General features: G+C 36.3%; 2 protein-coding genes across 3 annotated transcripts; both read left to right on the forward strand.

Annotated features, from left to right (window-relative positions):
• Positions 1-6,403: 6,403 nt before the first annotated feature.
• On the forward strand, positions 6,404-10,176 carry LOC113061957 (solute carrier family 35 member E3). Its single transcript, XM_026231468.1, has 5 exons — positions 6,404-7,039; positions 7,367-7,477; positions 7,585-7,743; positions 8,015-8,097; positions 9,486-10,176. The coding sequence occupies exons 1-5, from the start codon at positions 6,638-6,640 to the stop codon at positions 9,670-9,672; spliced, it is 942 nt and encodes a 313-aa protein (XP_026087253.1). The 5' UTR covers positions 6,404-6,637; the 3' UTR covers positions 9,673-10,176.
• A 3,267-nt stretch (positions 10,177-13,443) lies between these two features.
• LOC113061966 (E3 ubiquitin-protein ligase Mdm2) lies at positions 13,444-20,598 on the forward strand. 2 transcript variants are annotated; one of them, XM_026231477.1, is made up of 11 exons: positions 13,444-13,508; positions 14,854-14,925; positions 15,013-15,087; positions 16,650-16,783; positions 17,118-17,167; positions 17,260-17,318; positions 17,477-17,546; positions 18,444-18,601; positions 18,716-18,859; positions 18,969-19,037; positions 19,473-20,598. In XM_026231477.1, exons 2-11 carry the CDS (start codon positions 14,854-14,856, stop codon positions 20,088-20,090), a joined length of 1,449 nt encoding a protein of 482 aa, XP_026087262.1. In that variant the 5' UTR covers positions 13,444-13,508; the 3' UTR covers positions 20,091-20,598. The 2 variants fall into 2 exon arrangements, with proteins under 2 accessions (XP_026087262.1, XP_026087258.1); XM_026231473.1 differs by lacking the exon at positions 13,444-13,508 and adding an exon at positions 13,521-14,768.
• Positions 20,599-21,777: the final 1,179 nt, after the last annotated feature.

The following is a 21,777-nucleotide window of genomic DNA, read 5'->3' on the forward strand; positions in this document are numbered from 1 at the left end:
AGCATGCAAATACTAAAATAACACTGGTAGATGATTTTTGGATGAATTTCTCCTGTGGTTAGAAAAAATCAATTGTGACTACTGCTGACAGACACTGAGTGTAGCTTTTTACCTTTATACTGTACAAAAAAGAGACATTCAAGGTCTATCATATGAAAAGTTGTCATCACAAAGCAAACGTTTCAGTATTGTTATCATTCCTCATGGCAAGGTCTGTGATGTTGAGATATTTATCATTGTTTGATGGATGTAGTGGAAGGGAAAGATGAGACACTGGCTTGTTTGTGTTGAAGGTGGTCTTTCTGTGTCCTGAGGGTCTGTCACCTGTCAGCACACTGCCTGTATCAAAGCTGAGAGCCACACTGGCCATTTCAGCTTCACAAACACAACTGACAAGATATAAGACGGACGAGGCAGAAAGGTCAACTGACACAAAGAGAAAAGGGGCTTTTTCACTTCGATGTTTCCAAGTGCCACTTCTTCATAAAAGAATTAAATTAGCTTAATTTTTATTTTATTTTTTACTTCAGTTTTCATTTTAATTTTAGTTGAAAATGTAAATTTATATTTATTTTAGTTTTTTAGCTTAAACCTATTTTATTTCAGCCAAGGTAAAATTTAAAAGTATTTAACATTTTATTTCAAAAGTATTTCAATTTATGAAAACAATTTAAAATATAAAAAAAGAAAATTGTAAAAATGTTCAACTTAACTCAGCTTAAGCACACTGAAAAAAATATATGTTGTAAAAAAATGAAAAGTTTAAAAAGTTTACAACCAAATTTAATAGGTTTCCTTAAGGTTGCTTAAGGTTGAATTCAAATTAAAAATTGAAGGCTACTTTTCTAACAAAAATTGATCGATTCACTACTGAAGGACTTTGTTTACTCCCCGAAGCCGACACTTTTTTTTGTATGGATGAGTGCTTTTTATTTAACTTCTTTTGAACTGATTCATGCAACATCCAATGAGTGCCATGAAACAGCTTGAAAGATCAAGAACAATTTTAATATAACCCTGACTGGATTTGTCTGAAAGGAGAAAGACATACACACCTTGACTTGAGGGTGAGTGATTTATGGGCTAATTGTAATTTTTTGGTGAACTAACCCTTTGAGGTTATCTATAAGCCAGTGTGCTCCAAAACAGTGACAAAATTCGCATTAAGAAGAAATAAGCATTAAAAGCTTGGAGTTCATCCCTTGCATGAAAAAGGATAAACTATTTTTCCTTTAACACTGTCTTTATGATATTTTTGAAGCATCAAAGTTTTGTTATAATGGACTTTTAATGGAAGTACAAAAATCTATAGGTTTCATAAGTGCCTTCATCTTTTCTTTTTTTTTTATACAATGAACGAAAGTTTTATGCATTTGGAACAGCAAACTGATTAGTAATTGATGACAGAATTTGTGTTTATGGTTGAACTATCCTTTTAAGGTTTTCAATTTTATTTTAATGACAAAATATTGATGGCCAAGTCATTGTTCCATTTGCAATTTGTGGACGAGGGCAAGACTTTCAACAAATAATGGAACGTTCATGGAGTTTTTGTCTGTTTAGGTGCTTGGCAGCCCCATTCCCCATTGACTTTTATTTTATGGAAAAGGAGAAGCATACACATTCTGTGAAACATCTCTTTTTTTTGTTCCATCAAAGAAAGGATATCTTAAAATACTAAAGGAGAATAAATGACAGAATTTCCACTCCTTTAATATGACACTTACAATAATGATGCGACTCAAGGACAACAAAATCTTTATGCTCTGAAATCTGAAAACCGAAGACATTTTTTTTTTTTCATGTCACGGCAGCATTCGTCAAACAGAGACAGCTTAATTCAAAACCTGTCTTTCAAGGTTAGCTCTGCATGAGACGGGCTAATTCCTCCCGTCTCACTGAGAGTTGTAATGCATGGCTTCAAAGAGGGCATTTATCTTCACCACCGTGCCTCATATTTACCAAGGCTGTCGTTTCAAACTGAACTCATCTGATGGCTTCTTTGATTGGAAGCCATCCGGCCCGCTCTCTGTCACTATTTAGCCATCATTCTTGCTCCTTCGCTTTCTGAATGAGGCCTGAATTAATGCTAAAACTCACATTATCTGCGCCGGAGGTTGCCGTTTCACTCTGATATAACTGTTCAGTCTTAGAAAATGGTGAAAATCTCATTTGTCATGTTGGAATATTTACAGTCTTTTAGAAAAACGAATCTCTGTTTGAACGGAGTGTGAGAAAAACAGACTGGAGGGGGGTTGATAGTCCTTTTCAAGATGTTTTGTGAGTCGTAAGACATTTGTCATGTTTCCTTATTGACTAAGGAAGAGGGAGAGTTGGAATAATGCTGCTAATGAAGGCAAAAAGAAGCTATGTACCCTTTTGCTATCAACATAGCCTGTAGGCAGCCAACCTAATCGAAAAATAAAACCGCATAAAAACACTCGCCAAGCGAATTACTTTCTTATAGTCTCTTAAATGCGTGTTACCCTGGCGTTCTGTCTTTTTATATATGACCTTGTGCATTCTTGTCTATTTACAATGTGTTTCACGGACAAGCCAATTACAATGATCTCTAATTCATCATGTAGCTTTTTATTATACCATATTATAACAATTATAGCAGTTACCTGAACATTTTAAGGTAAAAAGCAGATTTAAAAAAAGTAGCAGGGCATAAAAACATTATATCCCTAAATGAAATATAGTTAAGTTGTAAATACTAGAAACATTATAATAAAATGACGTTTCAGTACCTTCAGCAATTATTTTCATATTTATAATTAGCATTTCTCTTAGCCTACACTATTTATAGTCTTGATCAGATAAATGATTTTATAGTGTTTTGTTTAAATAGATCAAAGAAACAAAACACTATGAATTAAAATCAGTTGTTGTTAATTTAAGCATTACTATAATGTATAGTATAAACAAGATTTTCATTGCTTAAAAGGATGTCTAGATAGGCAGCTTACTAAGTTTTGGGACAGATCTTGTGTATGTTTTTGAAGTTAGAGGGAGTTTTGAGCTCTCATTTAAATGTTTGCATTTCATTAACCACCCAATCTAAGCTATGCTCTAAGCGTCCAAGCTGTTTTCATTCTTTTTGTCCCTGTTTTCTTTCTGTTAAACTGCTGACCTGGCTGCCACAGCCTCGTCTCCCACAACACAGCTAAGAGGATGAACAGTCAAAGTTTGAACCGGAACACTTAAAGGGATAGTTCACCCAAAAATGAAATTTCTGTCATCATTTACTCACCCTCATGTCATTCCAAAACTTTTTGAAATGGTAACATTAATATATATTTTGATATTTAAAGAAGATAAAGAAGATATTTAGAAGATCGCTGGTAATTAATGGGTCCCATAGACTTTCATAGTATTTTTATCTTTCTATGAAAGTCAATGTTTGATTACCAGCAATCTTCAAAATATCTTCTTTTATGTTCAACATATAAGAAAGCAACTCATACAGATTAAAAACGAAATGAGGGTGAGTAAATAATGAATTTTTTTTTTAGGGGTGAACTATCCCTTTAAGGATACGAGCAAACATTTATGTCAGTTGTGTATAAGAGTGTTCGGAACCTCTGGATATCATTCGTTTGAAAGTGTTAATGATGAAATTAACAAGAAATCATATTTTTCCATCACCTCAGACCATGACTGCTATAGACAGTAAAAACTAGCAACTATTAATACTATTTACTGTCAGTATTAAGTTCTCCAAACTGCATTTTTAGCTAAGTTTAGCAGAATGTTCACACTGATCATTTCCATAACAAGCGATTATAAATATTTTCAGTGAATATTGAATTTAAGAAAAGGCATTTGTGCATTTGTCAGATACAAAGTGAAATATACAGCAGCCGGTTGGAGCTAGTTAACCTTGAAGCAGCAACAGACCTGCTAAGATGTTCCTAAAATTGGCTTTTCTTAGCTGTTATGATGAGATTTTGAGAAGCACATTTAGACTTCACTGGCAAATAGTTTTATGTAAGCATTTTGCTATGCTAAAAAGCACAGTACACAATAGACATACAAAATACATGGCAGCCACAAATATTGGGAAAAATGTGTTTGTTCCTTGTGTTAGACCTTAAACATGGAGTTCCTAATGCCATGTTCTCCCCCTTTGTGAAAAAGAAGTGTGTTTAAACTGAAAACTCAGTCATATTTGTCATCACCCTCATTTAATTCCAAACCAAGTTTCTTAATTCTTTTGAGCAGGAAAAAAAAAATTATTATATATAAGTTGACGGTAACCATTGACTTCCATAGAATGAAAAAAAAAAAGAAATACAATGAAAGTCAATGGCTACCATCAACATTCTTCAAAATATCTTCTTTTGTGTTCAGCAGAAGAAAGAAATTCAGACAGGTTTGAAACAACACGAGGGTGAGTAAAAGATGACGGTCAGAATTAAGCACTCTTAAGTTCAGCTAATACATTTACTATGAAGTTCAACTATAATACTAGAGGAATGTTGAAAGAAAAAGTTCGAGCCCTGTTTTTGGACATTATTGCATATTAATTGCAATATAATGACAATCAGTTAATTGCAATTAACAATAATAATTATTTTATTAATAAGTACTTATTTTAAAAGTATGCTAAAAGTGTTTTTTTTTTTTTTTTTTTTTTTACCAGGGCTACCAGCTGAGCAGAAAACAGAAAAGTTAAAGAATGAAGAAATGTGTTGCTTAGTCTCTATGGCTCAGATTGTAGGGAGTAAATCTGGTGTGTTTATGGGCTTGAGGGATTATTCATATTTACACTGCACAGCTCGGAACTTCCTTGAAATTCAAATCAATACTGCAAGCAGCTCGTCCTCATTTAAAAAGTCAATTAAGCCCCCTTAATGATTCAAGAGGGAAACAATTTCATGCAGATGCCTGCAGATGAACGATTGCTTGCGGCATCCATAGCTCACTGAATGACTGAAAACACACACATTCATTTGTGACGAACTGGTATTAGATTCATCACTCTAACATACTGTCTGCAGGATAGTTTCTGTGTGCAGACACAGTTAGAGGCAACTAATATAGATTTACTCATGAGCTATTTCAGTCATCAGACCAGAGAGAGAGAGAGAGAGAGAGAGAGAGAGAGAGAGAGATTTTTACATATTGAGAGGAAGTGTGCTGTCTGAATCCTGACACCCCATGAGTCGGGTTCAGAGCAAGTTAGTAGGACTGTGCTGCCACCTATTTGTGACATTTAGTATCCAGAATGAAAGTGAGTCTAATAAACTATTATGTTTTCCCAAAGTCATGGAAAATGTACATGTATCAAAACCTGGAATATAAAATTGTGATTTTCAGGACGGGAAAATGTTCCAAAAATGTTATAGTTGCTCTATTTTCTCTAGTTCCAACCAGCTCCAACACACCTGCCAGTGTTTTTCATGACATCCCGAAGACCTTGTTTAGCTGGTTCAGTGTGTTTGATTAGGGTTGGATGTAAACTGTGCAGGACAGTGGCCCTGCATCTAAACATGCCTACTTCCTATAGTAGGCAAACATTAATAGTTGGTTTGAATTAATATCCATAAAATGGTACTCCATGGATGATCTGTTACTTCTGAAGTGTGCATCTGATGGTCATTTACTCTCTCACGAGGCCATGGAAGAGGATTTGCTGCTGTGTTTGAAATCACCTGCTATACCCTCTTTCACTATTCCCAGCTTTAGACCACTAACATAGTCCAGCTAAAGCAGTGGATGAAAATTAGTTAGCCAAGTCAAACATAAGCCTGATTATTACAGCCTACTTTCTTCCATAATCTGATGACTTTTCTATACTCTATTATGTGGAAAAATGTATCTATAAAGAATTTGCAGTAGGCTATAGCAACAATACGGACATTGCATTGATGATGGCAGTGGGACAGTTGTGATATCACACACAATACAGCATTTGCAATAAAAAATAATATGACTGTGAACGTGATGATAGTGTGACTTTAGTTCTATGTTTATAACAAAATATAAACAGCAAAGACTATAAAAGAGAACAATGTGGACTCTGTGTGAATCTCTGCCTCCTTGTATATTTTCTCCACTAGACGGCGCATATTAGCAGTGACGTGGCGGAAGGTAGCCCTCTTACTGCGGAATTCTCGCGCATTGCTACGCCTGTTATGTTTGAGCGCACGTGAGTCTCGCGAGAGTTGCAACTTTCACGGTGTACCGTTAACCCTCCAGACGGTTGTGGACAGAAGGGATACAGCTCCAATTAATGCAATTACCTACCTATTTGTGTTTTATTGACATCTACAACTACAGCAACCCTAAGCCTACCCATTCCAATAATGACAAAATAGTAATTACTGTTGTACAGTGTGAAAACAATAACGCTGTATTGATGTGCGCATGCCCAGTAGCGCCATACGTATCCCTTCTTGCCTCATTTACGTCACGCCCGTGTTCATTCGGCAGGCAGCGATCTGGGTGAATGCGGCTTTCTATAAGGGACAGTTTTATAATGAAAACAGCTCTGAACCGCTTTCACACACTCAGCCACAGAAAGCGGTGGAGCTTTACGTCTCTGAAGTACCAAAGCAGACACCTGAAAGGGTTTCTCCAGAGTTATTTCTTTCCAGAAGACTAAAAGTGCATCTGAGTGAGCTCAGCTATGGCGACGCGACTCTCTGACTTGTTTGGAAACAGCCGGATAATTGCAGGACTGCTTGTCAACTTACTGTCATCGATCTGTATAGTGTTCATCAACAAATGGATCTATGTGCACTATGGCTTTCCCAACATGACCCTGACTCTCATTCATTTCGTAGTGACATGGCTGGGGCTGTTTGTGTGTCAGAAGATGGATATATTCTCCCCCAAGAGTCTCAGACCTTCTAAAATCATCCTGCTGGCTCTGAGTTTCTGTGGTTTTGTTGTTTTCACAAATTTGTCTCTCCAAAGCAACACTATAGGAACATATCAGCTGGCCAAGGTCATGACAACACCTGTGATCATAGTCATCCAGACCATGTACTACAGAAAGACATTTTCCACAAAGATTAAACTGACTTTAGTAAGTGGGGTTTTGTTTATTTGACTGGTATATTGTCTAAAATATTACTTTAACATTATCAGTAGTTCATGTACGATGCATAGTCAAAATCTGGAACTAAACAAAATATTAAAATATATAGTACACTACTTGTATCCTGTATCCTGTTTTTACCATCATTTTTATAGCTTGCACACGCCATGCATCACTTTGAACTATGCTCTGGGTAAATGCTGATAAAAAAAAAGAAGTCATGGTTGGTTACATGGGCATTTGTTTATGCAAGGTAATGGCTGTGATTTTTACACCACTTCATATAATTTATCCTTTTTTTTTTTATATGAAAAGGTGCCGATCACTTTAGGGGTCATACTGAACTCTTACTACGATGTAAAGTTCAATCTTCTGGGGATGATCTTTGCAACACTTGGGGTCTTCGTAACCTCGCTGTATCAAGTGGTACGTTTTATTGCAACATCTTTTTAAATAAATGCATAGGTTGCAATTACTTTCTTCATTAATTATTCAGATATCCAGACTTGAATCAGTTATTTCTCCTATTATAGTGGGTTGGTGCCAAGCAGCATGAGCTTCAGGTGAACTCTATGCAGTTGCTGTATTATCAAGCGCCCATGTCCTCAGCGTTTCTCCTGGTCCTGGTGCCGTTCTTCGAACCCCTCACTGGAGAGGGTGGTATCTTCGGCCCCTGGTCATTTCAGGCCCTGGTAAGAGTGCAAGCAAGAATGTGCCTGTTCTTTCAATATCTCACACACTCTCTGCACGTATCCAAAGGGATGTCTTCTATACACAAACAGAACGTCACAGAGAGCGCCTTGTGTTATTGCTTAGATCTCTTGGGGGAAAAACTGCTTGTGTTTTTTCCCCATTGGATTAAAAGCTAAAAAGTTCAATTCACTGCTCTAAATATTAAAATTTGAATATTTTATTCATGTATTCAAACGATTGGTTCTTTCTATGTTTTTTTCCTTCATCAAGGTCATGGTTCTGCTGTCTGGTGTTATTGCCTTTCTGGTCAATCTGTCCATTTACTGGATCATTGGGAACACGTCTCCTGTCACGTATCCTTTCTGCTAATTCTTTAAAAGGCTATTCTTGGGGCAGAACACATCCTTTAGACCAACATCTGAAAACGGTGTTCTCTATATCATGACTTCATTGTTGGTTAATTTGTTTTATTGGGTCTATAATGCAAGCAAAAGTTTGTTTACAGAGACTTGTCCAAGCTCAGCAAATAATTACATATTTTTTAGTAATGAAAGGGGAAGCTGTAAATCAAATCTCGAAGTAAGCAGTAGAGGGAGCACTTTACTACTATCTGTTTTAAACTGCACTTCTGGGTCACTTACTATTAGGGAACCAAGGGTTTTCAGACTTCTTTATTAAAGCCAAGGACGTAGAAATTTGATGAGCTGCTTGTTTATGTTCTGCTAGCCCTATTTCTATATATTTTATATATATATATATATATATATATATATATATATATATATATATATATATATATATATATAATGTGTATATATATATAATGTGTGTGTGTATATATATATATATATATATATATATATATATATATATATAATGTATATGTGTGTAAAATATAATTTGATGATGATAAGGAAAAATAGATCATGTCATCTGATCATTTTTGAAATGTTTAATTAACAAATTTAGTAACTTTTAATAAGTGCTGGGGTTTTTCAGTTTGTGATGACGTTCATTTTGAATATTCATGTATTAATATAAATAGAAGTTACTGAGTTACACTCACTCAGTTAACTCATGCATCCAGCACTTACTAGTAATTCATCGACATTTAAGTTGATGTTAACATTGATTTAACCAACAATCAATCAATATGACAAAAAAAACAGCATGTTATTTTAAGTTTTTATGTTTTTACATGAATTTATTTACATATCATATTCACACAACTCGTATCCATAAATCATTAAGAAAAACCGATATATTCCTAAATCAATATTAAAACAGACTTATTTTAACTATATATATATATATATATATATATATTTGCTAAACTGATATATACATACATTTATATTTAAACTAACGTTTAACAGAAATAGTAACTTTAAACATATTTGCATGACTGTTATATACATGTTAATATTAAAATGCGTCTATTATTTTAAGAGATTAGAATTATTTATTTTCACAGATTCATGAACCTTTAACATATTCACAAATCTGCTATATCCATAAACATCAGCTATTTTGTTAACATACTTTCATTTATTTATTTATTAACAGATTTCTTAACTTTTTCTGCATACTAACAAGACTGATCTATCCTTAGATCAATATTAAAACTAACTAAGGAATGTTAGCTCAAGTCACATGTCCTCATAGTCTGTTACTCGAGTGCAAGTTATAAGTATATCCAAAAGACATTGTCAGACAAGTCCCTTAACATTTCTCCTCACAGCTACAACATGTTTGGACACTTCAAGTTCTGCATCACATTATTGGGTGGGTACATCCTCTTCCAGGACCCTTTGTCCTTAAACCAAGGTCTGGGCATCCTGTGCACCATCATTGGCATTCTGGCTTACACCCATTTCAAACTGGCAGAGCAGGAGGAGGGCAAAAGCAGGCTCACACAGAGGCCATAGGCCCACTGAAGTGCCAATCAATAAGAGAGTCAGTGTTCAGTGCCTGATTTCTTCAGGAATAGACAGCGATGGCTCCTGCACAGGAGCGTGAAGACTAACCAAACATAGACTGGAAGGAAGCAGGTTTAAGCCACAGAGGCTGACAGCTTTAAAACTTTTTTTTTAGGAGTTTAATTTTTATTCCAATTATTCAATATTAGCAAATAAACATGCAAAGAGAAAGAGAAGAAATCTTATTGCGGAAGCATTTCCTTTTCATCTTGTGTTATTTAATGATGTATTTTTCAAATGGTCTGTACAACAATAAAATGTTTTATAGAAAGTAACACAAGAACGGAATGTTATCTCATATTGAGTCTAGTCGTGACTTTTAGGACAAGGGTCACTGTCTACTTGCCAAATAGAAATGAAGTGTCTGTGAAATGGAATGTCAATCATTTGTTCAGGGCTTTTTCAACTTGTTATTCTCTTTTGCAATGTGCAATTTAAACATTAGTCACATTCCAAAGTCCTGTCCCCAGTGTTTTGCAGTTTGTTTGTGTGTGTGTGAATATTAGACATGTCCTAATTTTGAAAAAGATGTGGTTAACAAAAACTTGGCAGATTATCCTGCTTAAAGGGACAGTTCACCCAAAAAACGAACTCTTTCATGGAACATGGGAGAATATATTTCACAGGAGTGAAGAAGAGCAATATTTTTGTACTAAGCATTTAGGATGAGGAAAACCTTCTGCCAATTTATACATACTTGACTGAAAGATTCAGAAAAATAATTAAAATCTAGAACCTGTAAAATATATATATATATATATATATATATATATATATATATATATATATAGTTCAATACCATGACCGGACCCCCAACTGCTCCCCGGGCGCCGCAGCATAAATGGCTGCCCACTGCTCCGGGTGTGTGTTCACAGTGTGTGTGTGTGTGTTCACTGCTCTGTGTGTGTGCACTACGGACGGGTTAAATGCAGAGCACAAATTCTGAGTATGGGTCACCATACCTGGCTGAATGTCACGTCACTTTAATCACTTTAAGTCACTTTATATACATTGTATGTATATATATATATATATATATATATATATATATATATATATATATATATATGTGCTAAATTAAAAAGTTTGGTGTCAGTATATATTTTAAGTGATTTAAAACAAGGTTCACTGCATTTAATGCTAAATTATATAAAAATAGTAATACTGTGAAATAATATGACAACATAAAATTACTGCATTTTAATAGATTTAAAAATGCATTTCATTCCTGATTTGCTGCTAGGGATGGCTGATACCACTTATTTTTTCTTTACGAAACCGATACTTTTAATGGCCAGTATCTTCGATATTGATACGATACTTCTTAACTGAACTTTTAAATTATGAAATGTATTAAATTATTTAAATTACTAAGAGTACAATGGGTAATAATACCTATTTAACTTTATATTTGAAATGCATTTTAACATTCAGTACACTTTGATTGCAACGTATTAGGTTATATTTTTGATTACACATGGTTAAAATGTTTACAGTAGTGGTAACCATGGAAATCTACAAATATTATAGTTAAACTATTGTCAATTTAGGAAAACTATGGTTCATTGTCATAAGGGGCTGAGTAGAATATACGATACAGAGTAGAACATGAGCAATATGAACTTTTAACATTCAAATGTAAATAAATGTACTGCACAAACTAGGGTACAAATTCAATATGGTTATTGTGAAATAACACAAACATATGTTTTTTTTTTTTCTGTTTCCAAAAACATCAATGCTCTCTTACTATAGGCTACTCTTGGGAAACGCAGCTCTATTTTAATGCACTGTCAGAAGTGAGTGAACACTCGCTGTAATTGATTGATACTGCCTTGAAACATTTGCTTGTGTTCAGATGAGCAGGAAAATCCCTCCCACATATTTACTTGCTAACATAGGTCCTGCTTAATGCATATTCTACAAAGTGGTTTTTGTTAAACAAAATCACTCGTACATAAAAACACCTTAGTATCGATATTTTATACTTTCGATAGTCGCATCAGTATCGATATATCAGGATGGATTCGCCAATCCCTATTTGCTGCTCAAGAAACATAATTATTAACAATGCTGAAAATAGTTCTTTGATTAATAGAAAGTCTTCCATTAATAAAAAGTGGTCCATGGAATTTCCTCATTATTACAGAAGTACAAGCCCAAACATGTTGAGCTAAAAGGAACATGTTGTACTAAAATCAACTCTGAGTCATTCTCCTGGGCTATAGAGAACAGATCCTGTCACAGGGACTGTGCAAGACATGTCTTCATGGCACAGTCCATTCATCCCCTTCATCACTTAGCAAACAGGACCTCCCCTGACTAGCAAGTTGACAAGAAACGCAATTCATACAATGGCCTACAACAGTCATGTCATGACAACAGACTCGCTTTACAAATGAATGCTTTCTGATGTGTATTTCACACACACACACACAGCTAGTGTATTCTCAGCATTGCCACCAAGCAGCTGACTCATAGATTCATCCTAAAAGTGAAGGAACAGATCATCATTACTCATTGAAAAATCAAAACAGATGAAAGTTCTTTCAGATCAAGTGCAATATAGTATAGAATGCAAAGTCACTAATCAAATGAGGATTTAAGTAGCTAGTGGTGATTAAAGTGATGCATTTAATATAATCATGATTGTTACTATAAGCACATCACAATTAGTAAGTGATAATGTTGATCGATCTCATAACAATTAAAGATTGGACTGAATGCAACCCACAGAGATTAGGTTTAAGTGTAGTATGCAACCTACTAAATTTAGAAAATACTGTGAAAATATGTTTTAAAAAGCAGTATACACTTCAGAAGATGTGTAGGGAAGTCGTGGCCTAATGGTTAGAGGGTTGGACTCCCAATCGAAGGGTTGTGAGTTCTAGTCTCGGGCCGGACGGAATTGTAGGTGGGGGGAGTGCATGTACAGTTCTTTCTCCACCTTCAATACCACGACTTAGGTGCCCTTGAGCAAGGCATCGGACCCCCAACTGCTCCCCGGGCGCCGCAGCATAAATGGCTGCCCACTGCTCCGGGTGTGTGCTCACAGTGTGTGTGTGTGTGTTCACTGCTCTGTGTGTGTGCATTTCGGATGGGTTAAATGCAGAGCACAAATTCTGAGTATGGGTCACCATACTTGGCTGAATGTCACTTCACTTTTCACTTTAGAGAGAATGAAAACATTTTAAAGCATTAAAAAAGCATAATAATCTAAAGTGCTGCTTGTAACCTAACTTTCTTCAAGTAGCCTACATATCTCTAATCTCTTGACTGAGATCTGTTAATAAATCATTATTTGTCTTGAATTGTTTGTTTCCATCATCAACATGCAATGTGTTTCTGCTTACGATTCATCTAAAACATATAGCCTAAATGTAGCTAATATAGCTAAATTAATTTATGTATTACTTTGATGTTATATTCATTTATCATTCATTTTCATATATTTATTTCATACTAAATACAAATATAAGTATATTTCATACCTGATGAGCTAAACTATTCCAGTTTGATGCAACAGGCTACTAAAATAAGGATACAAATGTAAAATAAGGATACAAATGTCGTGTTAAATATAATGTGAACTGAACTCGATTATTTTAATCGCATTAACAGTAGAACAGCAAATGTAGATATGCCTAAACAATACCCAAGTCGCCTTCCAGTAACTTGCGTGTTTTGTAATGTTTACACCGCGCGCGCATTGCACGTGCTAGAACATTTCAAATTCAAACAGACGCCAGTAGAGGGAGAACTCCAAGCTCAACGGTCACCCGAAGGTAAGACATTAACACTTTCAGTTGAGCAATTTTCGCACCTTCTAGTATATTTATTACACATATAAAGCTATAAATATCTAAATAACCATGTTATACATTCCAGAGATTTTTTTTTACACCGTATGACACTTTAATGTCCGCGTAGTCGCTTAAAATATTTTGCCTCAGTTAGCCTTGCGCTAGCGCTGCAAGCGCGGCCTACTGCAGCCTCGGGTTTTCCTGATAACTTAGTCCGCAGCGGGAAATAAGACACCCGGGAGTGCGCGCGTTTGTAGTCCTGTCTTTCAAATGCGCAGTACTCCACATTAGAAAGGGATGATTTAGGTAATGTATTTAAAAATACTGTTACTATTTTGCTTGTTAAGAAATGTGTATAAATTAGTATTATGTAAACAAACAGCTGCGGCTTATATAACATGGTTATGCTCTATAACTGGAGAAAAGCATACCACGTACTTCGTTTTGTTATTCGTCATATCGTTTGTCAATATTATTATCTGTCACGCTGAATCCTGACGTGTCAGAAGACCTCGAGCGTAAATCTCGTAACGTTACGTAGAACAACAATATTCTTACACGTCGATCTGTTATCACGTTACCTCTGGTGGAAGAAAAAAAAAACACATTTGAAATTCCAGGTTTAAATTCGGTTAATTCACCAAACTTGAGACTGTTGTTGTGTTTTGTGTGTTAAATGAACAGTTACTGTTTGTTGACCATAGAGCAGAGATATAAACATGGCACTGTCCTTTACTCGAAGGATATCCATGCATCCGTAGCACTGACGTTAGTAATGAACAACTTTTGGTCTTCTTGCATTAATTTATAATAATAAACAGAGGCGTTAATAATCCAGGAGGGTCATCGCTTTGGTCCAAACACTGTTATTTCACCTGTCTCTGGGCTGATAAGCTGCAGCCCAAGTGCTTAGCCAGCAGTGGGCGGGTGTAGTGAGACGGGACATGCCCGGGCATGATCACAGAGAGCCAGACAAATCAACAAAGAGCGTCTACTACCGCTAGGCGTCTGAAGCCAGTCACGCTGACATGTCATGCTAGATCCCTCCCTGGACATGATGATCGGTGCGGTGGATTCTAGCCCTGACATGTCTCTGTGCGTCTGTTTAAAACAGAGACCGGCTCTCGTCTCAACCGGCTCCCACTCCACACTAACCCAGAGCTCAGGCACTTTATGTACAGGTAGCAGAGTATATATAGAAGATTTTTAGCTAGAATAGCCAATTTACCTCCATTTGCACAGGTAAGGTTCATTCTGAAGCTTGCATGTGTACTCAATTGGCTTAAAATGGTTGTATGTAAAATCTAACTCTTGTCTATTTTTACAGATGACTACCAAAATGGGAACAGAAAGTTGTTTAAGCAGTTCTCAGATCAACAAGGTTGACAACGAAAAACTGGTAATGTTGAATTCAAGGTGCGCCTTTGTGTATTTAAGTGTGTTTCTATACCTTGAAATGACTGAGTTTTATTAAATGTAACTTTAGGTAAGACCAAAAGCGCAGCTGAAAAGCCTGTTAGAGGATGCAGGTGCAGATAAAGAGGTTTTCACCATGAAGGAGGTGAGGAGTCCATTTCATCTGATATAAACTAATTTTCAGAAGTTTATGGTTGGGAAGATATCCTATGTAGTCTCTTAAGCTTACCAAAACTGCATTTATTTGACTAGAAATACAATAAAAAAAGAGTAACATTTTGAAATATTATTTCAATTAAAAATGTATATATTTTTTTCTATTTGAATATATTTTAAAGTGCAATTTATTCCTGTGTTGGCGAAGCTGATTTTTTTCAGCAGCCATTACTCCAGCCTTCAGTGTCATAATCCTTTAGAAATCATTCTGATATGCTGATTTGGTGCTTTTTTTTATTTCATTTTTAATTAATTATCAATCTTTTTTTTTTTTTTTTTTACTGTGTTTATTATTATAATTACTACTTTGAACAACATTTATTTCAAAAGACTTCTGTAAGATTATAAATGTCTTTACTGCCACTTTTGATCAAGTTCATGCATCCTTGTTGAATTCAAGTATTTATTTCTTTAAAAAAAAATCTTTACCACAGACTTTTGATTAGGAGTATAAAAGCCATGCATACATGGCTGTATATATAATTGGATGTTTGCCAGTTGTGTTAGTAATGCTGAACCCTGCTTTATGTTGTGTGTATAATTTTTTTATATAAGCACTTATGGCATTGACACATTTTTAGAGTTTCTGAAATGAGTTTGTGGTCAAATGCCTGTGGTGTTTTATAGACATTATAGGCTAAAAATAATCCTTCTCCAGTTTCAGGTGTTGCTGCTCATTTGTGTTTTTAGTTAAACTTGCAAATATTAAGTAAATGTATGTAGGGCAGTGGTGTTGAATTATATTTAGTTACTGCCTTTGTTCAGTGACCTTTCATTTGTGGCATTTGCCTATGCAAGAAATTCTTCTTCCATTGTTCATTCTTACGGTTAGGGATTTGAACTACCCCCCTCACCAAAAGTATTACGCTTCAGTTTGGGCCACAGATGAAAAACAATTCAAATATTGCATTGCAGTTTATTACTTTTGTAGTGATCAGGCTAAAGACTTATGAAGATTTTGATTTAAGGATGATAGAATGTGTTAAAAAAAAAAGAAAAGGGAGACGAAATAAACCTTAAAAGGAAGGACATGAATCATTTAGTGTCAGATAAGGCTAGTTAGAAACCACTGAGAACATCTTATCAACAAATCAAATGAACTGACAGCATGGCAGTAGCCTTTGATAATATAAATAATTTCTATCCCTTTTACTCTTTATTTGATGTTGAGTAATGAGTAATTTTATATTTTTTTATTTTTTTATTTTTATTTTTATTATGGGTGGAAGTTCTGGTTGTCTGACTAAAGCCGGGCTCACCCTACAGGATTTTTTGTCTGATTTAGCCCCGAGTTTCTCCTCCAAGAATCAGAGCAAAAATCTGCTGCGTGAGATTTCCTGTAGTGTGAGCCCGGCTTAACAGGAATGTATTACTCATCTATGTTGAAATTTTATATAACCACGTCTTTACCATTCTTTGTCAACACTCAATCTGGTTCAGGAAATGCTTTCCCTGTTGATCCCTAAACAAGTTCTCTCTCTGTGTTTTTAGGTTATGTTTTATTTAGGGAAGTATATCATGAGCAAGGAGTTGTACGACAAGCAGCAGCAACACATTGTTCACTGTGGAGAGGATCCTCTTGGTGCTGTTCTCGGGGTGAACAGCTTCTCCGTCAAAGAGCCCCGGTGTGTAATGACTTTGTGTTTTCTCTAAGGCTGAGCAGCTGTAGTACCAATGACCTCTGGGATTATCAGGGTGGGGCTTTAAAGCAACAGGTGGCAGCTTTCTGGTCATTTGACCTTCTCACTCTGAAAGGGTCTGTTGTCACCTGTTTAAAATATGAAATTGCTGCAGAAGGTATTTGGATACCTTTGGGCAAGTGTAGATAGAAAAAGCACATATAAGTATATATTCCTCTTTTCATATGCAAACCGTTTTTCTTTTTAAGAATTGAAAGTGAAATTTGCTATATGAACACGAAAGTTTCAGTTGTGATTTTCATGTAATTTTTTTTTCCAGAGCTCTCTTTGCATTGATTAACAGAAACCTTATTACAGTTAAAAATCCAGGTACTATGATCGTTAAACCTTTTTTTTTATTTTAAAAGCAATATTCTTATCTATGTCGTTTGTGTTAAAACTGTCTTTGTTTCCTTTCACAGATACTCATTCCACCTTCTCTGAACCCAGAAGTCTAAGTGAACCAGATCGAGGGCCCGGGGTAAACGTTATTTTATGCTCACACACTTAGAACCACAGAGTATTGACCCATTGCACAGCGTTACCCTGGCAGTGCTGTGTTTGTGCTTGAATGGCTTTTATAGAGCCCCTGCTGTGTTTGAGATCGAAGCATGACTGAAACCCCACTGTCTGTTCTAGGACACTGATTCAGACTCTCGCTCATCTACCTCACAGCAGCAGCGCAGGAGGAGGAGAAGCAGTGATCCTGGTAAGCACACACACCACAGAGCAAAAGACACAGCAGCTATGTCCTGTTGAGTGTTGTATGAAAGCGCACGCTTCATCAGCTGGGTTAGATAGGATTTCAGATAGAGCTGTTTATTCTAGTCTTGACGTAGTTCCTGAATGAACAGGAAGGGCTTGTCAAAAAGCATTTTTCTAGCTCAGCCTGAACTAGTGTGTTCATTTTGAAAAAATAATTGCTGTTTGATCTAACTAAAAGTAAACATATTTTAACATGTGTACCATCAGTTGATTTAGATACAATTTGGCATTTAGATGTCATTGTTTCAGACATAGTTTATTTCTCGTGGGAGATTTGTCCTCTTTCAAGAACTGTTCATTTGTTCTACATTATATCAGTCTCAACCACTGAGCAGGGGAAACTGTCCCTCATGACTGTTCATATCCTACTATCCCTTCAGTCCTGACAGAGGACTGTATGTGGGTAAACATGTGGTACCGTAATGACTGCTCTCTCTGTCACTGTAAACATCTCAAAAGGACACTGAGATCTGGAGGCAGTGCAGAATGTGCTCAGATGACTGCTACTCTTCAATGGCCCATTTTTAAACCTCAAGTATGCACACAAAGGCAGTTTGTTGAGGAAGCCATACCCGATGTACCATTATAATAGGGTTATTGCTCTGAGCATTGCTCCTGCTTGGCCCATAAGTGTCCAAAGTTGAATGCATGTAACAGGAACATCAGCCAAACACTTAAGTTTATGTTTAACATAATGAAAAAGAAACCGATTTGAAATGTTTGTAAAGCCTACAGAACAGTGTGGTTCACTTATGTGAAAACCTTTAGACAGTCATAAGGGGGCGTGTTCTTGTGTCAAAAAATAACTTTTGGTGCTAAACTTACTTTGTCCTTTCTATAGAGAGTACTTCAGCTGAAGACGAGCCCAGGGAACGCAGAAAGAGGCACAAGTCCGACAGCTTCTCCCTGACATTTGATGACAGCCTGTCTTGGTGTGTGATTGGCGGCCTGCACCGGGAGAGGGGGAACAGTGAGTCTTCGGACGCACAAAGCAACTCTGTGAGTAGCACCTTCAAATGTCCATTCACATTGTTTTGGTTTACTAGCAACTGTAACTTTTCTTTTTGCGCTGTCATTCGGCCCTTTCTAAGCGGTGTTTTATTGGTTTTACAGGATGTAGGTATCACTCACAGTGAGGGCAGTGATGAAAGTGTGGACTCTGACTCTGATAACTTCAGTGTGGAGTTTGAGGTGGAGTCTGTAGACTCTGACGCCTACAGTGAGAACGATGAGGATTCATTGCCAGGAGAGAACGAGGTTTCAGCTCAAACTCCTGTTCTATTTAGAGAGAGATTAACTGATGATCTAACTAACCGAACCTGTTTAACAGTCTCAACTCACTGCAATTCTGTATTTGCTTATTCAGGTGTATGAAGTCACAATCTTTGCTGAGGAGGAAGATTCGTTTGATGAGGATACCGAGATAACCGAGGCAGTACGTAACATTTAAACTGGACTTCTTTATCAGGATTAGATTGGATTGTGAAAAGCAGGGGGTGAAAGAAAAAGCATTTGTGAGCCTGCCAAAAAGGACAGCTGTTGCAGAGATGCTGCAAGTTATTACATTTTGTTGAAAGATCATGATGACATGTTTTTTCTTATGAACTATGTCCACTGATTAAGTGTGCATGATATGACCAGGAATGTGTATTAAGAAATTACATGCTATGCTGACTTCAATGGGGCCATATTTAAATTTTTTTTTTCAAAAGTCCTCTTTTAATTCTAGTGCAAGCTATTTGCACCAAACCCATTTTTTTCATGTCCATTTTCATCCTTTCTCTGACCCACAAATTTAAACAGGCTTTTGTTTTTGTTTTTCAAAAGCATGAAAAATGTAATAATCTAAGCTAACAATGTGTTCACTCAGGACTACTGGAAGTGTGCCGGATGTAACGAGCTCAACCCTCCTCTTCCTCGGAATTGCAAAAGCTGCTGGAAAGTCCGACCTGGTTGGCTTCCAGAAACATACTCCAGCAGTGAAAACACCTCCACTAACAATCAACCCAGCACAGAAGACGCCAGCATCCCCACAACTCCCAGCTCAGTCTCAGATGACAAACTGCTCCCTACCAAACCCTCAAGCCCTCTTCCAGAAACAGACGAAGGAGTGGACATGCCCGACGGCAAGTGCTCGCAATCTCCCGGCGTCGCTAAAGACGAATTAATCTCTTCCACTGCCTCCGGCTCCCTAACCGAATCTCAGACCTCGTCATCGCAGCCCTCAACCTCTTCTGGTGGGGGCAGCAGCCAGGAAGAGACCCCCGAGCTAGAGCGCTACAACAGCCTGGAGGCCTGCCTGCCCGCCACCTGCCTTGAGCCCTGCGTCATCTGTCAAAGTCGCCCCAAGAATGGCTGCATTGTCCACGGAAGAACTGGACACCTTATGGCTTGCTACACTTGCGCCAAGAAATTAAAGAACCGGAACAAGTTGTGTCCGGTGTGCCGAGAGCCCATTCAGTCAGTCGTGTTGACCTACATGAGCTGAGGCACAACAGATATACCTCCTCTCCTCTCACATGAAGTTCAGGGTGCTGATGTTGCCTGATCTTATAGTTCTAAAACCTATGAGTTCAAATTCAATATATGTAATATGTTTCTTATTGATGAATAAATTATTTATGACTCAAGCGAGGTTTTCGCTCACATGCTGGGTAGCAAATTCACAGATCTGTGTTTTAAGGGTTGAGTTTAAGTGCTTGGAATTAAAACTACTTAAGGGCTTGCAGATTCTGTATACATTGTATCAATTACTAGAAATGTTTTTATTAATTTAATTTATGTACATGCAGATGTATAGGTTTCATGTTAATTTGCCGCACTGAAATGTGTTTCTGAGTTGTAGCTCTTGAGACACCCCTTTAATTTTGTTCCTCCTCTGGAAGGAAATGCTCTTCTGCAAAGTTTTCTGCTGCAGTGACTCAAGTCTTATTTTTTTAGTGAGGCATAATAAAAGATTATTTTGAGGCTCTTCTGCTTTTACAGTACAAGTCAAATTCTGTCTTTGTGCTGCTTGTTTTGAATGTGTTTCGTTATTGTTGTCTAATGGTTTTAAGGGGTCAGTATCACCATCAGTATCAACCCTCACAATAGTCAAACATATTGGTTTTAATTTTTCCCCATTTGCTTATGTTATAAATAGTAGACACTCAAGTATCATGGAAACATATTAGCTGAACTTTCACACATTTTTATGGGCCATTATTCGAAGCATAAACCATACATATATATATATATATATATATATATATATATATATATATATATATATAAAAGTACATCCTCACATTGTAGTACAAAACTCACCTCACATGTATAGTTACTTAATTTGAATTGTGCAAAATAGCAACATTTCAAATGAACCTGGTAGTTTTATGCTACCGTTGTTTCCTATTTCCCAGATTTTCTACAAATGAACTGCACTCTGAACTTGATTGCTGAAACCAGATGTTTTCAGACTTGATGTATGTAATTTACTACACTATCCTTGTACTTGCACAGCAGGAATTACATTCAGACTGAACCAAAACGCGCGCGCGTGTGTGTGTGTGTGTGTGTGTGAAAGGTTGATGAGAGAACATATAAGCAATAGATGAAATAAGTTCAAGCATCAGAAAATAACATGAATAGCTATTGCCAACTCCCTATTTGAGCAGTGTTTAACTGCTTTATGATAGCAGCACTTATTAGTTAATGGATGTTCTATGAACGTTACTTGCATAAAAAAAAAAAAAAAAAAAAAAAAACCACTAATAAAAGTATCTGCCGTGCAACACTTTTTGATTGTCAATTTCTAAATATATAATTTTGCTTCGAGTCTGTTCCAGGAACGTCCACACATCTGTTGCTTGGAGCTCATATATAATACGCTACCAAACCCAGTTCCCTGAATAAAAAACTAAATAATATACATTTTAGTGTGGGGGAACAATACCGTTCAAAAGTTTGGGGTCGGTATGATGTTTTATAATGTTTTTAAAAGACGTCGTTGTGCTTTGAAACAAAAGCAGTAATATTGTGAAATACTATAACAATTTAAATAAACTTGTCTATTTAAATATACATTGAAACTTAATTTGTCCATGTCAGCAGTCATTCCTCCAGTCTGCAGTTTAACATATGTCTTATTATCAATCTTTAATAATATCAATGCTTAAAAAAAAAAAAAAAAAAAA

The sequence above is a fragment of the Carassius auratus genome, chromosome 4 (assembly GCF_003368295.1).
Source record: "Carassius auratus strain Wakin chromosome 4, ASM336829v1, whole genome shotgun sequence".
In the NCBI taxonomy this organism is placed as follows: Eukaryota; Metazoa; Chordata; class Actinopteri; order Cypriniformes; family Cyprinidae; genus Carassius; species Carassius auratus.

Coding starts and splice junctions, on each gene's coding strand:
- LOC113061966 (XM_026231477.1), top strand. CDS start 14,854: ATGACTACCAAAATGGGAACAGAAAGTTGTTTAAGCAGTTCTCAGATC. Junction 16,784..17,117: donor TTCTCCGTCAAAGAGCCCCG/GTGTGTAATGAC, acceptor TTTTTTTTCCAG/AGCTCTCTTTGCATTGATTA. Junction 17,547..18,443: donor GAGGAGAAGCAGTGATCCTG/GTAAGCACACAC, acceptor TCCTTTCTATAG/AGAGTACTTCAGCTGAAGAC.
- LOC113061957 (XM_026231468.1), top strand. CDS start 6,638: ATGGCGACGCGACTCTCTGACTTGTTTGGAAACAGCCGGATAATTGCA. Junction 7,040..7,366: donor CAAAGATTAAACTGACTTTA/GTAAGTGGGGTT, acceptor TTATATGAAAAG/GTGCCGATCACTTTAGGGGT. Junction 8,098..9,485: donor GGGAACACGTCTCCTGTCAC/GTATCCTTTCTG, acceptor TTCTCCTCACAG/CTACAACATGTTTGGACACT.